Raw genomic sequence first — 18429 nt, 5'->3', positions numbered from 1 at the left:
GAAATTAAAATCTTTAACCCGTCACTCCCGAGTTCAGATAAAAAAATAAAATAAAAATAGTTATGACGGTAAATGTGAATTTGTGACCATTTTATCATAGTGTCTTTTCTCGTCTACGGCGGGAAAATTGCTAATTAAAGCTTATCGTTAGTTGACTGGAAGAGCTGCGGGCTTGGTTACAAAATTTCGTCTTAGAGCGTACTCAAAATTCGAGACATCACACTAACTTCGAAAGAAGAAAATCGTTGTTTTTTTGGATATATTTACATATATTTTTTAGCTTTTTCGGCGTCTTCGCTAGCTAATTTAACCGTTGGAAGTGACTCGGCTAACCACGGTTAGACGCAGGAAGAAGGGGTAAAAATGGCGTCTGGGAAAATGCGTCTGAGAGGAAACAAAGAGGAAACTACTGAGGTTTGGAAACGACACATTCCATACAAGCTAACACCGAAAATATGTCTTTGTTTGCTCAAAATGCGTTAGTGAATGGCATATCGAATGTAACTGACGTCATTATTTGTTCATAAGATAGAGAACACACCCATTATTAGCTTGTCGAAGTTTACTTCAATAAATGAGGACACGAATTTATATACTATTTACATTCAGTAGACACAGAAATATATACTCAAGCCTTTATCTAGTTTCTCAAAGTAAAAAATAAAATAAAGTCGAAGGTAACGGGCAAATACACCTATTTTCTTCTCTACCTTGAGCATCTTTAATCTGCTGCACTTTAAAAACTACAATTACCTAGACTCTTTAAACCTCCACTAGATTATTTTACACCAAAAGCAGGATATTTAACACCTAGTTTTATTGAAATTTGTGATTTTTGTTGCTGATATTCTAATTTGCAGAGGTGCACCTGTATTTCATATCCACGGCTTTTTTTCTTTTTCTTTGTTCACTTTTCAAGTGGACCGGATTATTCATCAATGACTTAAAAACCAAACAAGAGTCTCTGGTCTTTGTCAAGAGGATGATGGCCATCGCAGTCTCTTCCATCACCTACCTGAGAGGGATTTTTCCAGAGTGTGCCTACCGATCCAGGTATCTTGAAGGTGAGCAAGATGCAGTGCAGAAAATTCCAGAAAATCTCCCCATAATTTGCCTTCTTTACGGACTCCCTGCAATGACCTCAAATTATAACGTTATCTTACAGCAATGTGTTGGAAACAAATGTTTTGATATCTTATACTCTAAAAATAGATGTCTGTCTTACTAGATTTGTGCATCAAGGTTTTGCGTGAGAACAGCAACACTCCCGGCGCCAACAAAATTGTGAAATGGTAAATTTCGTTTTAAATAGGTAGATCTGAAAGAAAGCTGTCGTTATCTCTCCCAATGATAATTACATTTTTGTCCTTGCGTATGGTTTCTTTAGGATGATGGGCTGTTTTGACGCATTAGAGAAACAGTATGTAAGTCCTGTCCTCTACTACCTTTAGAATTAAAACAGCCAATTTCTTCCCCTTTTTTATTATTATTGTTCCACGTTTTCTTATAACAGCTCCAGATTATATGCATTGGGGTGAGTACCTTGTAATTACTGAAGCAATATGTAGATTTGACGTGATAGTTGGCGTAAAATGTTAACAATTTCCATTTTTTTGGGTGCGGGGCAAAATCTAGGTTTACACTGATCCAAAGGACCGTAACGTAAGTTGTATAACACACTTAATAATGTGATGTGTCAATCAGAAACATTAAGTTTGCATTGTTTAACTTGCAGTGCATCATCGAGTCCTACCAGTTCAACTTCAGATACACTGAAAAGGGACCAGAAATGGACATAGTCAGGTGGGGATGGGTTTCCTGTTGTAGTAAATAAATAAATACGTGCCGTTTATGAGCTGACTTCAATAAAAGGTTGGTAAATCCTTCATGAAACCTCAGGAACAATGCGATGGGGATGCAGGTGGCACTGGAGGACACCAAGAGAGCCTCTGTGCTGCTCATCAGGAAGCTCTTCCTGCTGCTGCAGAACCTGGACGCCCTCCCCAGCAATGTCTACCTCACCATGAAGCTCTACTACTACGATGACGGTAAGACGCCGAACCGTTTCAGTGTGATTAACTCCTAAAGCAGAATGCTGCTGAAGACATGGAGAAATAACGGCTGCCCCTTGTGTTAACCACGGGTCTTCAACCTGCAGTTCTGGAGCTGCGAGTGGCTTCCTGGACCTTCAACAATGGCTCTTAGTAACTTTGGCTACACATGGGAGAGAATCAACTTTTTTTTTTTTTTAATCCAGCTGTAATAATAGTTCAGTTTTCTGATTAAATAATCTCACTGAATTTATACAACAGAATGACACTAAAGGTACATGTAATATTTTTCTTAGATAAAATTTTCTTGTCAGTATGTTGGAGCCTGTAAGCTATTTTTCTATGTAATGTTCCATAAGTATCAACATCCCATAAAGAAAAAATTGTAAACCTAAAAATAGAAGAAAAAAAAATCTGTGGTTCTTTGAAAAGTTTGACGTTTTTCTTTTTTCTATTGATTCACCATGTATCGTCATTAATATGGCAGGGTTTTCTCTACGTGTAATTGATCGCGGCGCACTGCGACGGCAAAATAAAAGCCACCACGCCTTCGGAATAAGGCTTTTATATAGATATTTATGCTATGTAACTATGTAAAACATTAGATGGTTACTGGACGCTGAGCTGCTCTCAGGAGTTGAGTAAAGCCAGACGCGACAGTTTGAAGTAGAGGGAGAGTTTTGTAGTTTTGCAATTTTATGAAATAAACCAATTTTGATAAGGCCAAAAAAACAAAAACACAGACCTCATCCCTGCACCAAAACGTTTTATTGAAAAACAACTATGTGTTTCCATTAAGCAAATTCATTTTTGAAATATCAAATTGCGTAATAGTACGGTCACAGGAAATATGCAGCTCATGTTGGACAGAAAAGCAGGCCATAAAGCAACTCTTTTCATTTCTGTTACTTTGACTAGTTCTTGTCCTTTCTAAGCACAACCCAAGCACACCAGTAGATGGAAGTTATTCGCTTTCTGACTTCATTTGCTTCGCTTCTTAAAGTTACCCCTGCAGACTACCAACCACCAGGCTTCCAGGAGGGGGTGCACGACCGGCTGTGGTTTCAAGGGGTTCCAGTGCACTTCAAAGTGGGCCAAGTGCACACAACCTACCACTCCCTGAGGGTCCGAGTGTCTGTGGAGCAAGGCCACGTGAAAAAACTGCAGGAAGGAAACTATCTGAAGGAACCTGTGCGGGTTTCCCTGAGGAAAGAGGCAATCAAGGTGGGTTTAGACCGGAGACTCTGCTGGTCCATCATTCATTATTTACTTCCTGTCATTTTTTAAAATAAACTTTTTTTATTTTGGTTGTGTTTCCTTTGCTGTTTTTACATAATCCTCTTCAGAGAAAAGGCGTTGAAGATCCTCCTTCTGAAGACGGTAGGTGTTTCTGTCTAAATAAAGTCATTTCAACAATTTTCTTGTATTTTTGACATTTTTTGAACGTTCTAAAATAAAGTGTGCTAACTTTATTTTAAACAGAGTCTGCGCAGTTCAAGAAACCCAGCAGGCCACTGACTAAGGTACAACATGACATGGAGAGGCTTCAGAAGCAAAACCTAATATTCAGAGCTTCACTTGAGTTATGATTAAACCTGCAGTATATGACTTTATAAAAAATTTATTTGTTTTTTTACAAATTTGTTAAAACTGTCAGCGTGTTGAGACTGATAATCTGTGAAAAGATTGATCTCCTCCATGAGCTACTGTTGCCATTTCTAGATCAAAAACAACCAATCAAAGCCAGGAGGAGGGGCTCAGTGCCGTCAATCAACTGATGTACTCACTGCTCAATGTGTTAATGACAGAAAAGCAACTTACCCTTACAGGAAAACCAGAGTAGGTGGGGGGAGTGATCAGTGTGATTGAGAGTGCTAAGCCCCGCCTCCTGGCTCTGATTGGTTGTTTCTAGATAGGAGTGGAAGAAGGCAGAGGAGCTCGATTTGATTTTTTTCACAGATTATTCATGTTATAGCATACTGTCACGACATAGTGATAGTTTTTACAAAACTGTTTAAAAAGTATATTTTTTCATAAACGTTGCATACTGCACTGTAAGGTGTAAAACTTTGTAATTTTTCTGTCTGTCGGTTAGAAGAAAGCTGCTCCGAAATCTGTGGCGAGAAAGAAGAGGAGAAATTAGGCCGGGAGACCAGCACAGCACTACCAGTTTATTAGTGTGACATTTACAAACATTGTTCAAGTTACAGTCAGCTGTGTATGAAAGAAACAAACAATTCATTGTTACACATTTTTGGTATGAAATTTGTTTTTAAAGGCGGCTTATTACATAGAAGTTAGAAATGTGTTCAATTTCTTCTGATTTGAAGTTGGTTAAAAAAAATTTGGACTGAGAGGAGAACAGAGAAATAAAGCTCGATTGTAGTGTTTATGGTAAGAGTTTGTAAAATGTGGTGGTATTTATTATTATTTAGTATACGTTTGTGGTGTTGGAAACATGTAAATCTTGAAGATTTATATTAAACGACATGATTCTCATCAATCAAGGCTTGTTTGTCTGTATTCATATTTGATTTTTTTTTTTTTCTCCCTCTTGAGTGATGGCTGATGGCCGGTTTGGTCCGGTCCAGTCCGGTCCTCTGCACCTCCTTCAGTCTCTGGCTCAGGTTGCTTCCTCCGGTCGGCTCTCTAAAACAGGCTGTCCACGTCTCCCATCTCCACAAACACGGTCTTGAGCTGGGAGTAGAACTCCACGGTCACCTGGCCGTTCTCCCGCCCGATACCTGGTGGATGTAAGGGTACGAAATGCTGAGAATGGGGAGGAACACAAGACTTTACAAGATTAGGACCACTGGAAAAAAAAATTAAAAAGGAACAATTATGACTTTAATTTCAGAATTCTGACAACAAAAGTTCAGAATAGTAATTAGTCAGAGGAGGATTAGTGGCTCCAATTGTCCTCCGTAGGATTTAAAAGTGCTGATATTGTTTGAAATTTCATATTTGTCAAGTTGCAAACAAATTTCAGTGCATTTTTATATGGTAGACTAACAGACTACATCATGAAGATGTATGTATTAAAAGATGATTGTACAAAATAACCACTGGATACAAATAAACATTTCACAGCTTTTTATTTGGAAAAGCTGTTGTAAACTTCATTTTACACTGCAACAATAAAAAAGCTTGGCAAGATTGTTGGTCTAGTTTCAAGGGCAAATACCTTAGTGCAGTTGAAATTAAACTAACTTACAAATAACTTTTATTGTCTTAAAACAATAAAGTTTGTTTGTTTTAAGACAATAATTCCTTAATATTGATGTCAAAGTATTAGTTATAAGTTAAATAAAATGTCAGTGGCACAAAACATTTTAGCTTAAAACGTGAATTTTTTTCCCCATGGCATTTTATTTCACTTACAACAAATACTTTTTCATCAATGTTAGGGAATTATTGATATAAGACAAGCTCCTTTGTCTTGTTGAAAAGTTACTTGTAAGTTAACACACCTGAAAGAAGACAGAACTGAGAAAGTTGCACTAGAAACTAAACCAAAATTACTTGATAAGATTTTCTGTTTTTGCAGTGTGTAGTTGCACCTTTTGCACATTTTGATTTTAAAGCAAAGACCGGTGATAGTTTCTGTAAGGAAGACGTAAAAAAAAAAAACAACAAAAAAAAAAAACAGACACAATGTTGTAATTTGTACATGACGTTGGGCCCCTGGTCCCTTAGAAAACACTCGTTCTGACTGCACCTGACATTTTGAAGCCTCCGAATGGAACCTCCACAGGAGTGATGTTGTAGTTGTTGATGAAACAGGAACCGGCCTTGAGCTGTTCCACCACACGATGGGCTCGGGTCACATCCCTGGGTCACGCAACAAAGTACGATAAAAAGAATAAATAAAAATGTTTAGGCGTCCAAAACGACATGAATAGAAACTGAAACGGTGACTATGTGACGTCGGTTTTCCTGATACTTCTCTTCTCTGTTTTGTTTTTGTATGTATGTGTATATATATATATATATATATATATATATATATATATATATATATATATATATATATATAATTTTTCCCCCCGTCAATCGCACGCTGACCTTGTAAAGACGCCTGCAGCCAGACCCAATGTTGTGTTGTTGGCTCTCTGCAGAACCTCCTGTTCTGTTTCGAAGGACAGCACAGACATGACAGGACCGAAGATTTCATCTCTCACACACATCATGTCGTCTGTGCAGTCGCCTGCAGGAAGGTAAAGGACGGTAAACAACTTTATTTAGACAATTTCTATAAATCATGGTGATCTAAATACTTTATATGATAATACAATCAAAGCCTAAACACAATATTAAAGGACGTTATGTTTTGTTAAAACTGGGGTATGTAACCTTTATAAAAAGTATATATATTTTTTTACATATTTGTTAAAACTGTCACTATTGTCATGAGACAAAAAAAATTAAGTTCCTGCTAACTAAAGAAATAAAACAGCTCAGTTAGAAACAACCAATCAGAGCCAGGAGGCGGGTCTTAGTGCTGTCAATCAGCCTGACCCTTCTTCCTGCTCCACTACAGCTTCTCCCCTCCAGCAGAGCCTGCTGACCACTCAGGCTAGTTCGCATGACTACCAGTGACGGCGGATAAACGGTTTTCCTGGGACAGTAAGTTGTTTCTCCGCCATTAGCACAGTATGCAGCGCATACCCAAGGTTGACTGACAGCATTAAGACCCTCCTCCCGGCTCTGGTTGTTTTTGAGTTTGTTTGTTTTTTGGAGATTATCTGTCCTATGTAATACCATCACATGGGAAAGTGACAGTTTTAAAAAAATTTTGAAAAAATTATATATATATATATTTTTTTTTAATTTAGAAAAGTTACATACACCAGCTTTAACAAACATTAAATGATTAATATTCTTGAATTGATTCTGCAAGAAAGTTGAGTTTTTTTATGGTTTTTGTCACCCCCTGCTGGATATAGTATAGCTTGGTTGGTTTTTCTTGCCGTTTTGAATTCATTAAGAAAAATATCAGAGTGAGAGGCTTACTTAGGACACATGGAGTCATGTAGTATCCACTTTTAAGTTTGGGGTCCGATGGGACAAAACGTTCTCCTCCACACAGCACCGTGGCTCCCTGACAGCAGAGCATCACAACACACATCAGAGTCTTGCAACACGGACTTTTGAGGAACGTTTTAAGGGACTTGCCTCTTTTTTCGCCTGTTCGACAAAGGACAGCACTTTGTCCAGATGTGGCCGGCTGACCAGCGCTCCCATTCTGGTGCTCTCCAGCAGAGGGTCTCCTATTGCTATCGCCTGGGTTCTTTTCACCACCTCCTCCACAAACTCGGCCAGGACGTCCTTCTGCACGTACACCCTGGTGCCGTTGCTGCACACCTGTGAGTTACACGCTCAGTCAACCATGCAAACAGAAACCAGCCGCGTTTACCGAGCAACTGGGCTTCTGAGCTACAAAGAGGTGAAAGTGTGGGATTCTCTCTCTACCTGTCCTTGAGACAGGAAGTTGGCCATGAGCGCTCCTTTCACAGCGTTCTCCAGATCGCTGTCCTTAAATATGATGAGGGGAGATTTGCCTCCGAGCTCCAAAGTCACCGGTTTGATCCCCTTCGATGCCATTTCCATGATCTGAAAGTTAACGCCACATTCAAGAATACCCTCTGTTCATTCTGTTTATTGAAATTTCACAATTAAAGGGGCAGTATCATGCGTCTCTCAGCCACATAGTGCCACTTTATAGCACAATCAATAACAGTATCACCTTAAGTTGTTATGAAAGTGCTATTCATTTTGTAATTTAAAGGGGCAGTATTGTGTAAAATTTACTTTTTTAAGGTTTACATTATGTTTCAACAAGCCAGAAGCGCAGGTATTTGCTAATTGTTGTTGGCTAGTCTGAAGGATAACAACACTGATCCTTCAAGTCGAGGCTAGGTCAGTTTTGCACAACTGAATGGTTGCCAAGGGAGATTAAAGCAACACTCCAGGTATGTTTTTGATGAGGGAATAACTTCATAACATGATGTAAAGGTAAAAAAAAAGTCAATTTTACATAATACTACCTCTGAATTAAATGTTGTCACTAGAAGCACTCACCTTCTGTCCGGTGGGCACACTTCCAGTGAAGGACACCTTATCGACATCGGGGTGGTGACACAGTAAGCTGCCAGTTTCCTGTCCACCCTGCACCACGTTGAACAGCCCCTCTGGAGCTCCAGCCTCAGCGTAGATCTCTGCCAGTAGCACTGATGTTACTGGTGTGATTGGGGACGGCTTGAACACCATCGAGTTCCCTGTGTCGGAGGACAGGAAGCAGAACAACTGACGCCTAAATCATCTGACTTCTCCAGTCACAGCAGTGTTCGGTCATCCAGCCAGGTCAAAATGAATTGGTTCGTGTTCGTAGTTCCTTACAAACTGATCTCCAACTCGAAATGTGTATTTATTGTCCTTTTTCTGCGTTAAAAGTAAAAAAAATATAAAATACAGGTCATGACATCATTCACATATTAGCATGTGGATTATGTGTTTATTTTCTCCTTTTGCCTTTGTTCGCATGAAGTATATTTTATAATGGCTGCATTAATGAAATAACCACTCTCATTCACATGTTCAAATTCTGACTGGAAAACGGTCCATTAAGACAACATTTGTAACTCTTAACCAAGTCAGAGCAGATGGCTTTAATATGATTTTTTCTTTTTCCTTTATCCTCTCAGATTGTACTTATAAATATTTTGGTCATAAGAGGGCCGACACACCGCAAATATCCTCTTTCAAAAGCTGCTGCAAAGCAATCCTCCGTGTAATCTGGTAGCTTTAACACAGCTCCAACTGCGCTTAGGTGTAGCTTAGCTAAACTTTTTCTTCAGCTAACTTGGCATATGTTGCGATTAATTTGGAGCAAAATATCTTTCTAGCTTCCAGTAGAAATTCCCGTACCACAGGCCAGGGCTGGAGCAGACTTCCAGGCAGCGATCTGGAAGGGATAATTCCAGGCGCCGATGCCCACACACACTCCCAGAGGCTCCCTGCGGGTGTAGGCGAAGGATCCCCCCGGCAACTGAACATGCTGTCCTTGGCAGAAAGGAATACAAAAAAACAAAAAGGAGAAAATTACGGTGGTATGTAAGAGATTCATAATTGATAAACACTTCAATTATTAAAAACAGGTTCAAGTAATATATGAGTAATTTATGATAAATATCTATCCCTGAAATTCAACTCATGAAAAGTGTTTCTCACTAATACCAGAACCTCCTATGAATTATGGATAAAATTGTAAAATAAAATGTGGGTACTTAATTAACACACTGTGCCCAAAACTTGGAATGTGCAAAAACATTTTTGCCTATGGCACCAGATATTATTTTTTTTAAGCAGGCTTGTTATGGCCATATGCAACATGTTGATTTTTTTTTCCAGATGGATTTTATGATGGGGAAATTCTGCGATTTTCCCATTATAAAATCATGACATCATTCTTTTTTTCTAACCTAACCTAATCTTCTCAATTTCTTTGTCCTTCTGCAAACCAGCTTTGCTGATCTTTGCATTTTTCTTAGCAGTTCTATACACCCAATACATCACTGTGCTAAGAACCCATTTTTAGACAGTGTGTAAAAAAAAAGAAGAAAAAAAAAAAGAAATAAGCAAAACAGTCTTTCATGCGCAGTTTGCACCAACCTGCAAGAGTGCTGGCCAGTCCGGCGTAGTATTCTATACACAGTCTGGCAGAGTCCACGTCCAGTCGGGCCTCTGTGATGGACTTCCCATTGTTGACCACCTCCATTTCAGCGATCTCCTCTCTCCTGCTCTGTGAATGACACCTGGGTGAAAACGCTTCAAGCTGTTTTGGTGTAGAAACGACGGGATCAACAAAAATTTTAAACACACCTCTATAAAATGGGCAGCTTCTATCATGATCCTCGCCCGCTCCATCCCGGACATTTTGCTCCAGGGACCAAAGGCTGATTTAGCAGCCTTCACGGCCTCATCTACTTCCTCTCTGCCGCATGGCTCCAAATGACACAAGACACGGCCTGGAGTGGAAAAAAGAAACAGGCCATTCAAAACATCAAATGAATTGTAAGCCATTTATATGCACCGCCTTGTAAAAGTATCGACTCTCCTTTTAGAGTAGAAATAGAAAATGAGTTCACTAACGATGCTTCAGTCCGATATTAACATCCGTATCGGATTTTTCGATATCTACATCGGGTATTGGTGACAATGTGCCTGATCCATAAGGGCAGGTCTTTTCAGTCTAATTCTGTTTTGTGCTCTGAGCGATTTTGAGCTTTATTATTTATTTTACATTATATTTGGAATTCCTAATTGTACTTTAAGAACCATTTGAAAGAATTTGCAGGGGTTTTTTTTATGTGTTTGACCAAGGTCAACACCAATTGTTTTTGTCAGTTTCAGTTTCTTTATTATTGATTTTACATTGACTGTTATAGTCCTAATACAATGTGACTAATATGTGACCTAATATAGTGACTGCACAAATTCAAGTTGTTTTTTTACTGTTTGACCAAGCTCGTTAAACTACTGGTGTTTTTATTTGTGTTGTACCTAAGTAAAATTTTAGTTTGCTATAAAACTAATCTAGCATTTTGGATTTTCAAGTTGCAAACTGACGTTGCTAAAGATTGGATCATCTGACAATAATCTTCACACAACAATGACCAAAGTCCAGCAGTTAGGAAACGGGGTCAGGTGTGTGACTTACCCGTGGCTGGTTCGTAAACGTTTTCCTTGTCGCGGTTTTCTTGGCTGGTCCTTCTCCGTCCAGCCCAGAAGTTCAGCGGGACGGTGATGTCCACCGAACCCGAAGACAAGCACCTTACGACGGCAGATACAGTCGGAGCTGTTTTAGGCCGCGACGGGAACGCCAGAAGTCTCCGAAGCATACTTACACCGTCCCTTTTAATTCTACTTTCAGCAGAGACTGTAAAAAAAAAAAAAAAAAAAAAGATACAAAAAAACATACGGGTTAAAACCATGCAAAAACGTCCTTCTACAGCAACATGTGAAAAGTAAATATCAATCGCGAACAGTTCATCCAGTGGTAATATGTGCTGTTTTAGACGAGAACTTCGGCTCGTTAGTGCACTTACAAACAGAAAACGTCACATTAAATGTTGAGGTAGAGATTAAAGTTTCTACTTAAAGTGTTAAGTTAACACTTCGCCAGTTGTGCAGAGGTTTACGGGAGGTGGAGCAAACTGACGCTCCTGAACAGCGACGGACGCAGATAGATGCTGCGAGTGCGTCAGGCTCGTATGTCGGCATATTGTGAGTGGCATGTACATCTTCTTTCCAGTGAATAAAAAGTACAACTACATAATTTAGATAGTATAAAACAATTTTATGTACCTAATACTCTCCTCCCCCAGATGTAATCAGACAGAAGAAAAACTACAATTACGTATGAATAATGGTATTTTTCAAAGTAACAAATAGAATGAATAAAAATAAATAGCATCTTTATAAAATGACAAATGAAGGCACTTAGCAAAATTCCGAATGACACATTTTCATAGCATTAAGTATTTGACTTCAATGCCCATAGTAACATGCGTATGCTTTAACAGTGGAAACAACTTTAAGCATCCTTCCTTCCTTCCTTCCTTCCTTCCTTCCTTCCTTCCTTCCTTCCTTCCTTCCTTCCTTCCTTCCTTCCTTCCTTCCTTCCTTCCTTCCTTCCTTCCTTCCTTCCTTCCTTCCTTCCTTCCATCCATCCATCCATCCATCCATCCATCCATTCATTCATTCATTCATTCATTCATTCATTCATTCATTCATTCATTTTCTTTACACCCTTGTCCCTTAGAGGGGTCGGGTGACTATCTCCAACTAACGTTCCAGGCGAGAGGCGGGGTCACTCTGGACAGGTTGCCAGTCTGTCGCAGCAACTTTAAGCAGCTGATAGAAAATAACAAGAAAAGGGACAAGCGGCCACCAAGTTTGTCTTTACTATAATCTGTCTGTCTGTTTGCGCATGTTTGGTTTAAAACAGGCTTGTTCTTTTGACCATATGTGGATAGTGTTGCCAAAAAAAAAATGTACTCAAGATGGATGTTGCTTCAAAAAATAATATTACTTAAGCTAAATAACAATATTTTAGTTTTCGAAGAAAACTTGCCACTCAATATCAGTGACATATTTATTCGTGGGCGTTGCGGCGTCTGCTCTTCCATATCTATGCTGCGAACACTCCCCCCCCCCTCCCCCACCATGAAGCGTAAATTCTATTTGATAGTTACGCTGTCCATCAAAATAAAACATTCAGGAAAATACTCTTTGGTCATAAATTAAATAAAAGTTATCTTTCCTGCCATAAAACTGAGCTCAAGTGAAAAACAAATACCCTAATTTGATAAATGTTGGCGTTATAAACAGCCGGACCGGAATGGGAGGAGCTCCGTCACAGTGACGTTCCAGCGCAGCTTCTCCAACGGCACATTGCAAGTATGGCCGGGGACAGCGAAACACTTCTCAGGGACCAGGATGAGAGCACCACCGTTATTCGACAGCCTTTCCTCATAGGTGTCTCCGGGGGCACTGCTAGTGGCAAGGTTCGCCTTCTCATTTCGTACTTTAGCTGTTCCCTGAAAATGTCATAGTTTTTTATTTTTAAAGTCACAGCTGACGTTGGCACAGTAACCGGATGCTAACGCTAAGTGAACCGCGTGGCTTGTGTGACGCATAGTTGAGGGTGTACGGTCTGCTTTATCGTCTGTTCGCAGTAACGGGCCATTATATCAGCCGGGCTCGGCTACGTTATCAGCTGTGGTGCGGAAACGTGTTTATTTTTTTCCCCTTTTTCCCATAGCTTTTGAATTAATGCACCAGATTTCCTTTGGTGTACCGTGCGGCTAACTCATGCTGGAATTCCATCACATGGTAGCTAGTTCGGCAAAACAATGGATAATGCTAACAGGAAACTGTGTTTGTAAACGTAAGCGAGCATATTGAGTCTATTGTGGTTTTAGCGCCTTTTCAAAATAATGTAATATCTGTAGAACTTCTAACGCATTTCTAAATGTACGAACCCTTTGGGAATTATCAGTGGTAAACAGGGTTAACCTAGCCTAGATGCTGACGTGAATAAGTTCCAGGCGCTCGAGCGAAGATGCCGAATAAGATTTGACCCACGTTCCCTTTTGTCGTTTAGATGTCGCGTGGGCAGTGCTGACTGACGAGCGTCAGAACAGACGCGCTTCAAGATGTATGACTCAAATTCTGTCGCAACCGAACCCAGATAATAATAAGAACTCAACTTATCAGTAAGAAATCACCGGATTGAATGTCTGGAATTCATTCACAGAGGAAAGTTGTTCCAGATTCTGATTCCAGTCCGTACAGCTGAATGTTGCAACTTAAGCCCCGCCCCTTTTACTTTATTTCTTCTTGTATCACAGATGTCGTATCTCTGCTTGGTGACGCAGGTTTGGACTTCTATAACCAGCGAAGGTGTTAAAACCACGCAAACTTTGTTATCCTTCCCATCATCGGTAAACTTAAAAAAAAAAAAAATAGTTTAAGCAAACAACATTGAGAGAAAATGTTCCAACAATTTTGCAGCAACTGACCTAAGGATACTTATTTGGTTGGAAAAAAATCCAATTGGTCATCTCTTGTATCTAGAGTGAATCTACTGAGAACTAGTATGAATAGATTGGTCTCTAAGCTCTGACAGTTGTGCCAGCTGGTATTACCGACCCGATTCCAGTGTATATTAACAGTTTGACCATCTTGTCTTAAAAAACAAACAAAAAAAAAAACAAAAAAAAACTGCTGCATCTGACCAAAATTGACTCACCACTGCCACTGGGGGCAACAAAACTGATTGCTGCACAGTTTTATTGGCACAAAGACACCTAGGCCTCAGGAGGGGTGGGGAATGCCCAGTCAGCAATGGGCTGCCGAGGTTAGTGAGGGCACTCTCCATGGCCCACAGTGCACTTTTTTTTATTATTATTTTGATTTATTGGTAAAAAGCAAAGTATGTCCCACCCAGTCAGATTTGTTTGGCCATTCTGAATGTTTAATCCAATTCATCGGCTCCGTTGTCTCTTGTGACAGTCGTCTGTGTGTGAGAAGATCATGGAGAAGCTGGGCCAGAACGAAATAGACCGCCACCAGCGGCAGGTGGCGATCCTCAGCCAGGACAGCTTCTACAAGGTGCTGACCCCAGAGCAGAAAGCCAAAGCACTTAAGGGCCAGTTCAACTTCGATCATCCAGGTATGGAAGCACTCAACTGGGTCTGTCACGATCACACGTTGTGATATTTTGTCTCAGAAACGATGGCAATAAACGATAATATTGTCGTTTTGAGACTTTTTGAGCCAATCTCTCAAAGATAAATAAACATTAATTTCTCAAAGAATATTTAATTGAAAGACATTTTAAATATCCAAAATAAATAAATGCAAATTAAAAAAAGATTATGAAGTCTCTGTAAATAAACAAAACTGCCCTTCAAAGGGAAAGGAGAAACGGGCAAAACTGCCAGTTAGGACTTCAGTCAAAAAAAAAAAAAAGTGCAAACAATCTACTTTGTACTGTGTGTGAAATGATTGCAGCATTTTTCAAAATGGCGGCTTTTCACCCATGTTGAAGTAGTAGTATGCAATTTTTATAAATGTTTTTCCCATGTTTTGTTTTTAGAATGTCGTGACATGTCGAGTTCCTCCATTTCCTCCCTGAGCTAATATTTCTGTCTGAAGAAACAGCTTTCTGTTAAAAAAAAGTTTGCCATTAGTGGCCATAGTAACTAGCCTTAGCATTCATAGCTAGATATGCTAGCTACAGCACAGCAGAGAGGAAGTGGGGGAAGAACAGTGCCACATGGTGGATGATTGACAGCACTAAGACCCGCCTTCTGGCTCTGATTGGTTGTTTCTAGTGAGATAATCCGTCTCATACCACGCTGTCACAAAATGGTGACAATTTCAACAAATGTGCAAAAAACAACATCATTTTTTTTCTAAAAGTTCTTTTGAAAGTTAGGTGTCAGGGATCAAACGGTAAACAAACTCATAACCAAACATGTTCCTTTTTTGGTTTTTCTAGATGCCTTCGACAATGAGCTCATCATGCAAACGCTCAGACAAATACTTCAGGGAGAGACTGTGCAAATCCCAGTTTACGACTTTGTTACTCATTCCAGGTAAGCGTTTCGTCCTTTCTCTGCCCAGATCCCGTTTCTTCAGCACCTCCCAGTATTGTGGTTTCCCATAGGAGAGTGTTTTCATAAACAAGTTCCTGGCCTAAAAGGAACGCGTTCTTTTTTGTTTTTGCCTCTGAGCTCAGGTTTTGTAATCGATCTCCAGTTGTTGTTTTTCCCTCCAGCCACAGAGAAAAGGGAACTTTTTTCTGTGTGTTGTTCCAGGAAAGAGGAGTTTGTTACGGTGTACCCGGCCGACGTGGTCCTGTTTGAGGGCATCCTCATGTTCTACTCTCAGGAAATCAGGGATCTGTTCCAGATGAAGCTGTTTGTTGACACAGACCCAGACACGCGGCTCTCGCGTCGAGGTGTATAGAAAAAGATCCGAGTGGACACGCACTGTTGTCACTTGTTTAAAATTAATCTGAACAATGCTTAGTCAGACTGTGAGGTAATCAGCAGCAGTGAAAGGGGTGGGATTCCACAGGGCTGACATGTAAATATCTTATACGGTTGTTGTGCTTTTTTCCCCCCAGTTCTGAGGGATATTAATGAGCGTGGCAGAGAACTTGAACAGGTGCTGAGTCAGTATATTACTTTTGTAAAACCGGCCTTTGAGGAGTTCTGTTTGCCTGTAAGTAACAATGCAAGGAGTTTTCAATTTTTATTTATTTTCACGTTTTTTGTTTTAAGTTCTGTATAGTCAAGAATCATAGATATTGATTTTTGATTATCAAAAATGCTCAAATTTCTCACCATCTTAACATTTGTAGATAAACCAGCCTGTATGAAATGCTATTTTTTTATGAAAAGTTCCCTGTAAATTGTCAAAGATGCTCCTTCCTAGTCCTTCAAAAAATTGGGTACATAAGGACCAGCACTAATAATTGATCAATTGGCAAAACAACTGATATTTTCAGATTTTTAGTATGTTGGTCACAATGTTTGTAGAAAATCAGTGCTGCAGTGGCAGAGATGAGCCAATAGATGGTGCTGTTTTTCTGATTTGTTTTTTCTCCATTGCTTATGGGTTGTTTCAATGAAAAATATAGATTGATGATGGCTTTAATTTGAACTGCATTGAAAATGTTTTGACTTGCTTTATCTTGAAATTTTTGTTTCCTTCTAGACAAAGAAGTATGCAGACTTGATTATTCCAAAAGGGGCAGATAACCTTGGTAAGACAAGACTGATTGTTATGTAAATAAACAGTAGGATGGCTGAGGGTGTTAACTTTGCCCTACAAGGAAAATGTTAACATTCTCCTGGTTTATTTTATTTTTTTGCTGCTCTCTGTAACTCAAATCTAATAAGTTCTTTTTTCTTTTTAAAAATTTGGGTCCAGACTTGGTACTAGCACTGATGCACCCAACATCAGTGCTAAAAAGTTGTTTTTTGTTGTTGTTTTTTTTACGTGTAACTTTGCGTTGTTTGTTTTTACAAACAACGCAAAGTTGTTGGTCAAAGCTTCACAAGCTTTGACCAAGCTTGTGAAGCTGTTGGTATATTTAAGAGTGCTGTACTGGTGCAGAGTTATCAAGTAAATTGGTAATTCAGTACATTTATTTCTGAATTTAAAGAAACCCCGAAACATCAACTCAGCACTCTTGTGTCTGTATTTCCCAATATTATGCCTCAGATTTTGTATTTGAAGTGGACAACAACAAGGAGGAATAATTCCCAAAGTGTGTCACAACAGAAGCCATTTCAAGATGGCGCACAGCAGATATGTACATGTGTTGACCAGATTGTTGCTCTGTTAATTGATGACATCAATACAAGCCTATATCTGGCCGTCTGCATTCCAGTTCACCACCCTATATTTTTACAAACAAACATGTTCATAAAAAATAATAATTGGCATAGAAGCCATGTTAGTTGCATCATTTCAATCCCAAAAAAATAACCTATACGTTTTAAAGCCAATTTTCGTGGTCCACATAAATGTTTCCTGTTTTGCAGTGGCCATCAACTTGATTGTCCAGCACATCCAAGACATTCTGAACGGTGGACAGACCAAGCGTCAGAACGGCTTCACGAATGGACACAGCACCCCCCGGAAGCGGAGGACCTCGGAGTCGAGCAGCCGCCCTCACTGACGCCGTGGCCCCTCTCTTCACAGGGCGGAGAGGGGTGTGGGTGTCGCACTGTAAATAACGCCACCCTGGCTACACTGTATTTAAAAAGCGAAGAGACACAGAAGAAATTGAAATGCCTTGCGTTGAGCCCTTTTGTGATCAGTTATGAGTTTTTTTTTGTTTTTGTTTTTTTTTTTTTTTTGTCAAACCTGAACTTAGGTTTTTTTTTGTTTTGTTTGGAGGGTAAAGACGGGACCTGTTTAAACTGGGTTTTTCTCCCTGCTCTATTTTTTTTTATGTCCCCTTACTAAACAATGGAAGTCTTTTCTTGTAGAAAATAAAAACTTTTTTTTTTTATTTCTGGTAAAACTTGAAGCCCTGGTGTCTAGGGCAACCCTATAAATGTTTGAGAATTTGAAACAAACAAAAAATACGGTTTAAAGTTGGCCAAAGGCAGGTCGATCTCTGTGTTGACAATCTTGGGAGTGTTTCTCATTGTTTTGTTAATGATTCGAATTGTTAACCACCTCAGTGTTTCACACGAGCATCGTCACACATCAAAACAAAGGCTGGCAAGTTTCCAGTTGATCCAAAAAGGATCAAAATGCTTTTACATTTATTTATTGAAATTTAAATGATGCAAACAAAAAACAGGTAAGTGGTTATTTTATTTTAAACAAGATTATCTAAATTATTCTTCAGAACTTAGGTGCTTCTGCTCACATTCACACAGCCAAATCAGAGCTGTGACATCATGATGACAGACTCAGGGTAATGCAATTGGCCTAAAATGCCACATTAATGGATGATGGTGGGGGGTGGTCCGGGGAGGCGTTCATTGCCTCAGCAATAGCATTCATTCCAGACGTGTGGCAAACCACCATAATGCCTCGGTAAAGTTGCCTCAGGTTTTCATGCACAGCAAATCAACACTAGAAACCGGTCTGTTTTGGATAGGTTTTCAATAAGGTTTTTTTTTTTTATGCCAAGTCCTATATTTGTTACGTTGTGCAATTGAATGAATGAGTTATGAATGGTTGTGGAGTAAGGGACTGATCGGCTAGCTGAAGTTGAATTTGTCAGTTGCCTAATGGTAAATAAACCGATGCAGACGAGTTTTGGTTTGGCGTGTTTCTT

The 18429-nt window shown here is 39.5% G+C and overlaps 3 protein-coding genes across 4 annotated transcripts; 2 read left to right on the top strand and 1 right to left on the bottom strand.

Moving 5' to 3' along the window:
• The first annotated feature begins 123 nt into the window (after positions 1–123).
• Positions 124–4554, top strand: zte38 (zebrafish testis-expressed 38). 2 transcript variants are annotated; one of them, XM_008433200.3, is made up of 12 exons: positions 124–414; positions 920–1064; positions 1229–1292; positions 1388–1424; positions 1514–1534; positions 1636–1662; positions 1736–1803; positions 1900–2048; positions 3055–3275; positions 3398–3431; positions 3534–3574; positions 4150–4554. In XM_008433200.3, the coding sequence occupies exons 1-12, from the start codon at positions 364–366 to the stop codon at positions 4192–4194; spliced, it is 903 nt and encodes a 300-aa protein (XP_008431422.1). In that variant the 5' UTR covers positions 124–363; the 3' UTR covers positions 4195–4554. The 2 variants fall into 2 exon arrangements, with proteins under 2 accessions (XP_008431422.1, XP_008431421.1); XM_008433199.3 differs by having other exon boundaries at positions 125–414; positions 4147–4554.
• On the bottom strand, positions 4202–11286 carry aldh9a1b (aldehyde dehydrogenase 9 family, member A1b). The gene is made up of 12 exons (XM_081598356.1): positions 11159–11286; positions 10771–10989; positions 9933–10078; positions 9723–9852; positions 8979–9113; positions 8133–8329; positions 7524–7664; positions 7223–7415; positions 7065–7148; positions 6117–6258; positions 5770–5882; positions 4202–4795 (listed from the first exon to the last, which is right to left on the bottom strand). The coding sequence occupies exons 2-12, from the start codon at positions 10949–10951 to the stop codon at positions 4701–4703; spliced, it is 1557 nt and encodes a 518-aa protein (XP_081454482.1). The 5' UTR covers positions 10952–10989; positions 11159–11286; the 3' UTR covers positions 4202–4700.
• Positions 11287–12484: 1198 nt separating this feature from the next.
• Positions 12485–18407, top strand: uck2b (uridine-cytidine kinase 2b). The gene is made up of 7 exons (XM_008433201.3): positions 12485–12619; positions 14130–14289; positions 15121–15217; positions 15440–15582; positions 15751–15848; positions 16344–16392; positions 17177–18407. Exons 1-7 carry the CDS (start codon positions 12515–12517, stop codon positions 17311–17313), a joined length of 789 nt encoding a protein of 262 aa, XP_008431423.1. The 5' UTR covers positions 12485–12514; the 3' UTR covers positions 17314–18407.
• Positions 18408–18429: the final 22 nt, after the last annotated feature.

Source organism: Poecilia reticulata, chromosome 17 (assembly GCF_904066995.2).
Source record: "Poecilia reticulata chromosome 17, P_reticulata-male-v2, whole genome shotgun sequence".
Classification (NCBI taxonomy): domain Eukaryota; kingdom Metazoa; phylum Chordata; class Actinopteri; order Cyprinodontiformes; family Poeciliidae; genus Poecilia; species Poecilia reticulata.
Note: the sequence above shows the minus strand (reverse complement) of the source record. Positions and strands in the feature narration are given on the sequence as shown.

Bases quoted from the DNA above. Each gene is read 5' to 3' on its own strand.
- zte38 (XM_008433199.3), top strand. From the start codon at position 364: ATGGCGTCTGGGAAAATGCGTCTGAGAGGAAACAAAGAGGAAACTACT. The intron at 1,425-1,513 runs GTAAGTCCTGTC...TTCTTATAACAG, and splicing joins ACGCATTAGAGAAACAGTAT to CTCCAGATTATATGCATTGG. The intron at 2,049-3,054 runs GTAAGACGCCGA...CGCTTCTTAAAG, and splicing joins GCTCTACTACTACGATGACG to TTACCCCTGCAGACTACCAA.
- aldh9a1b (XM_081598356.1), bottom strand. From the start codon at position 10,951: ATGCTTCGGAGACTTCTGGCGTTCCCGTCGCGGCCTAAAACAGCTCCG. The intron at 10,079-10,770 runs GTAAGTCACACA...TTTCCACTCCAG, and splicing joins CGTTTACGAACCAGCCACGG to GCCGTGTCTTGTGTCATTTG. The intron at 9,114-9,722 runs GTTGGTGCAAAC...CTTTCTGCCAAG, and splicing joins ACTGGCCAGCACTCTTGCAG to GACAGCATGTTCAGTTGCCG.
- uck2b (XM_008433201.3), top strand. From the start codon at position 12,515: ATGGCCGGGGACAGCGAAACACTTCTCAGGGACCAGGATGAGAGCACC. The intron at 15,218-15,439 runs GTAAGCGTTTCG...GTGTTGTTCCAG, and splicing joins GACTTTGTTACTCATTCCAG to GAAAGAGGAGTTTGTTACGG. The intron at 15,849-16,343 runs GTAAGTAACAAT...GTTTCCTTCTAG, and splicing joins TTGAGGAGTTCTGTTTGCCT to ACAAAGAAGTATGCAGACTT.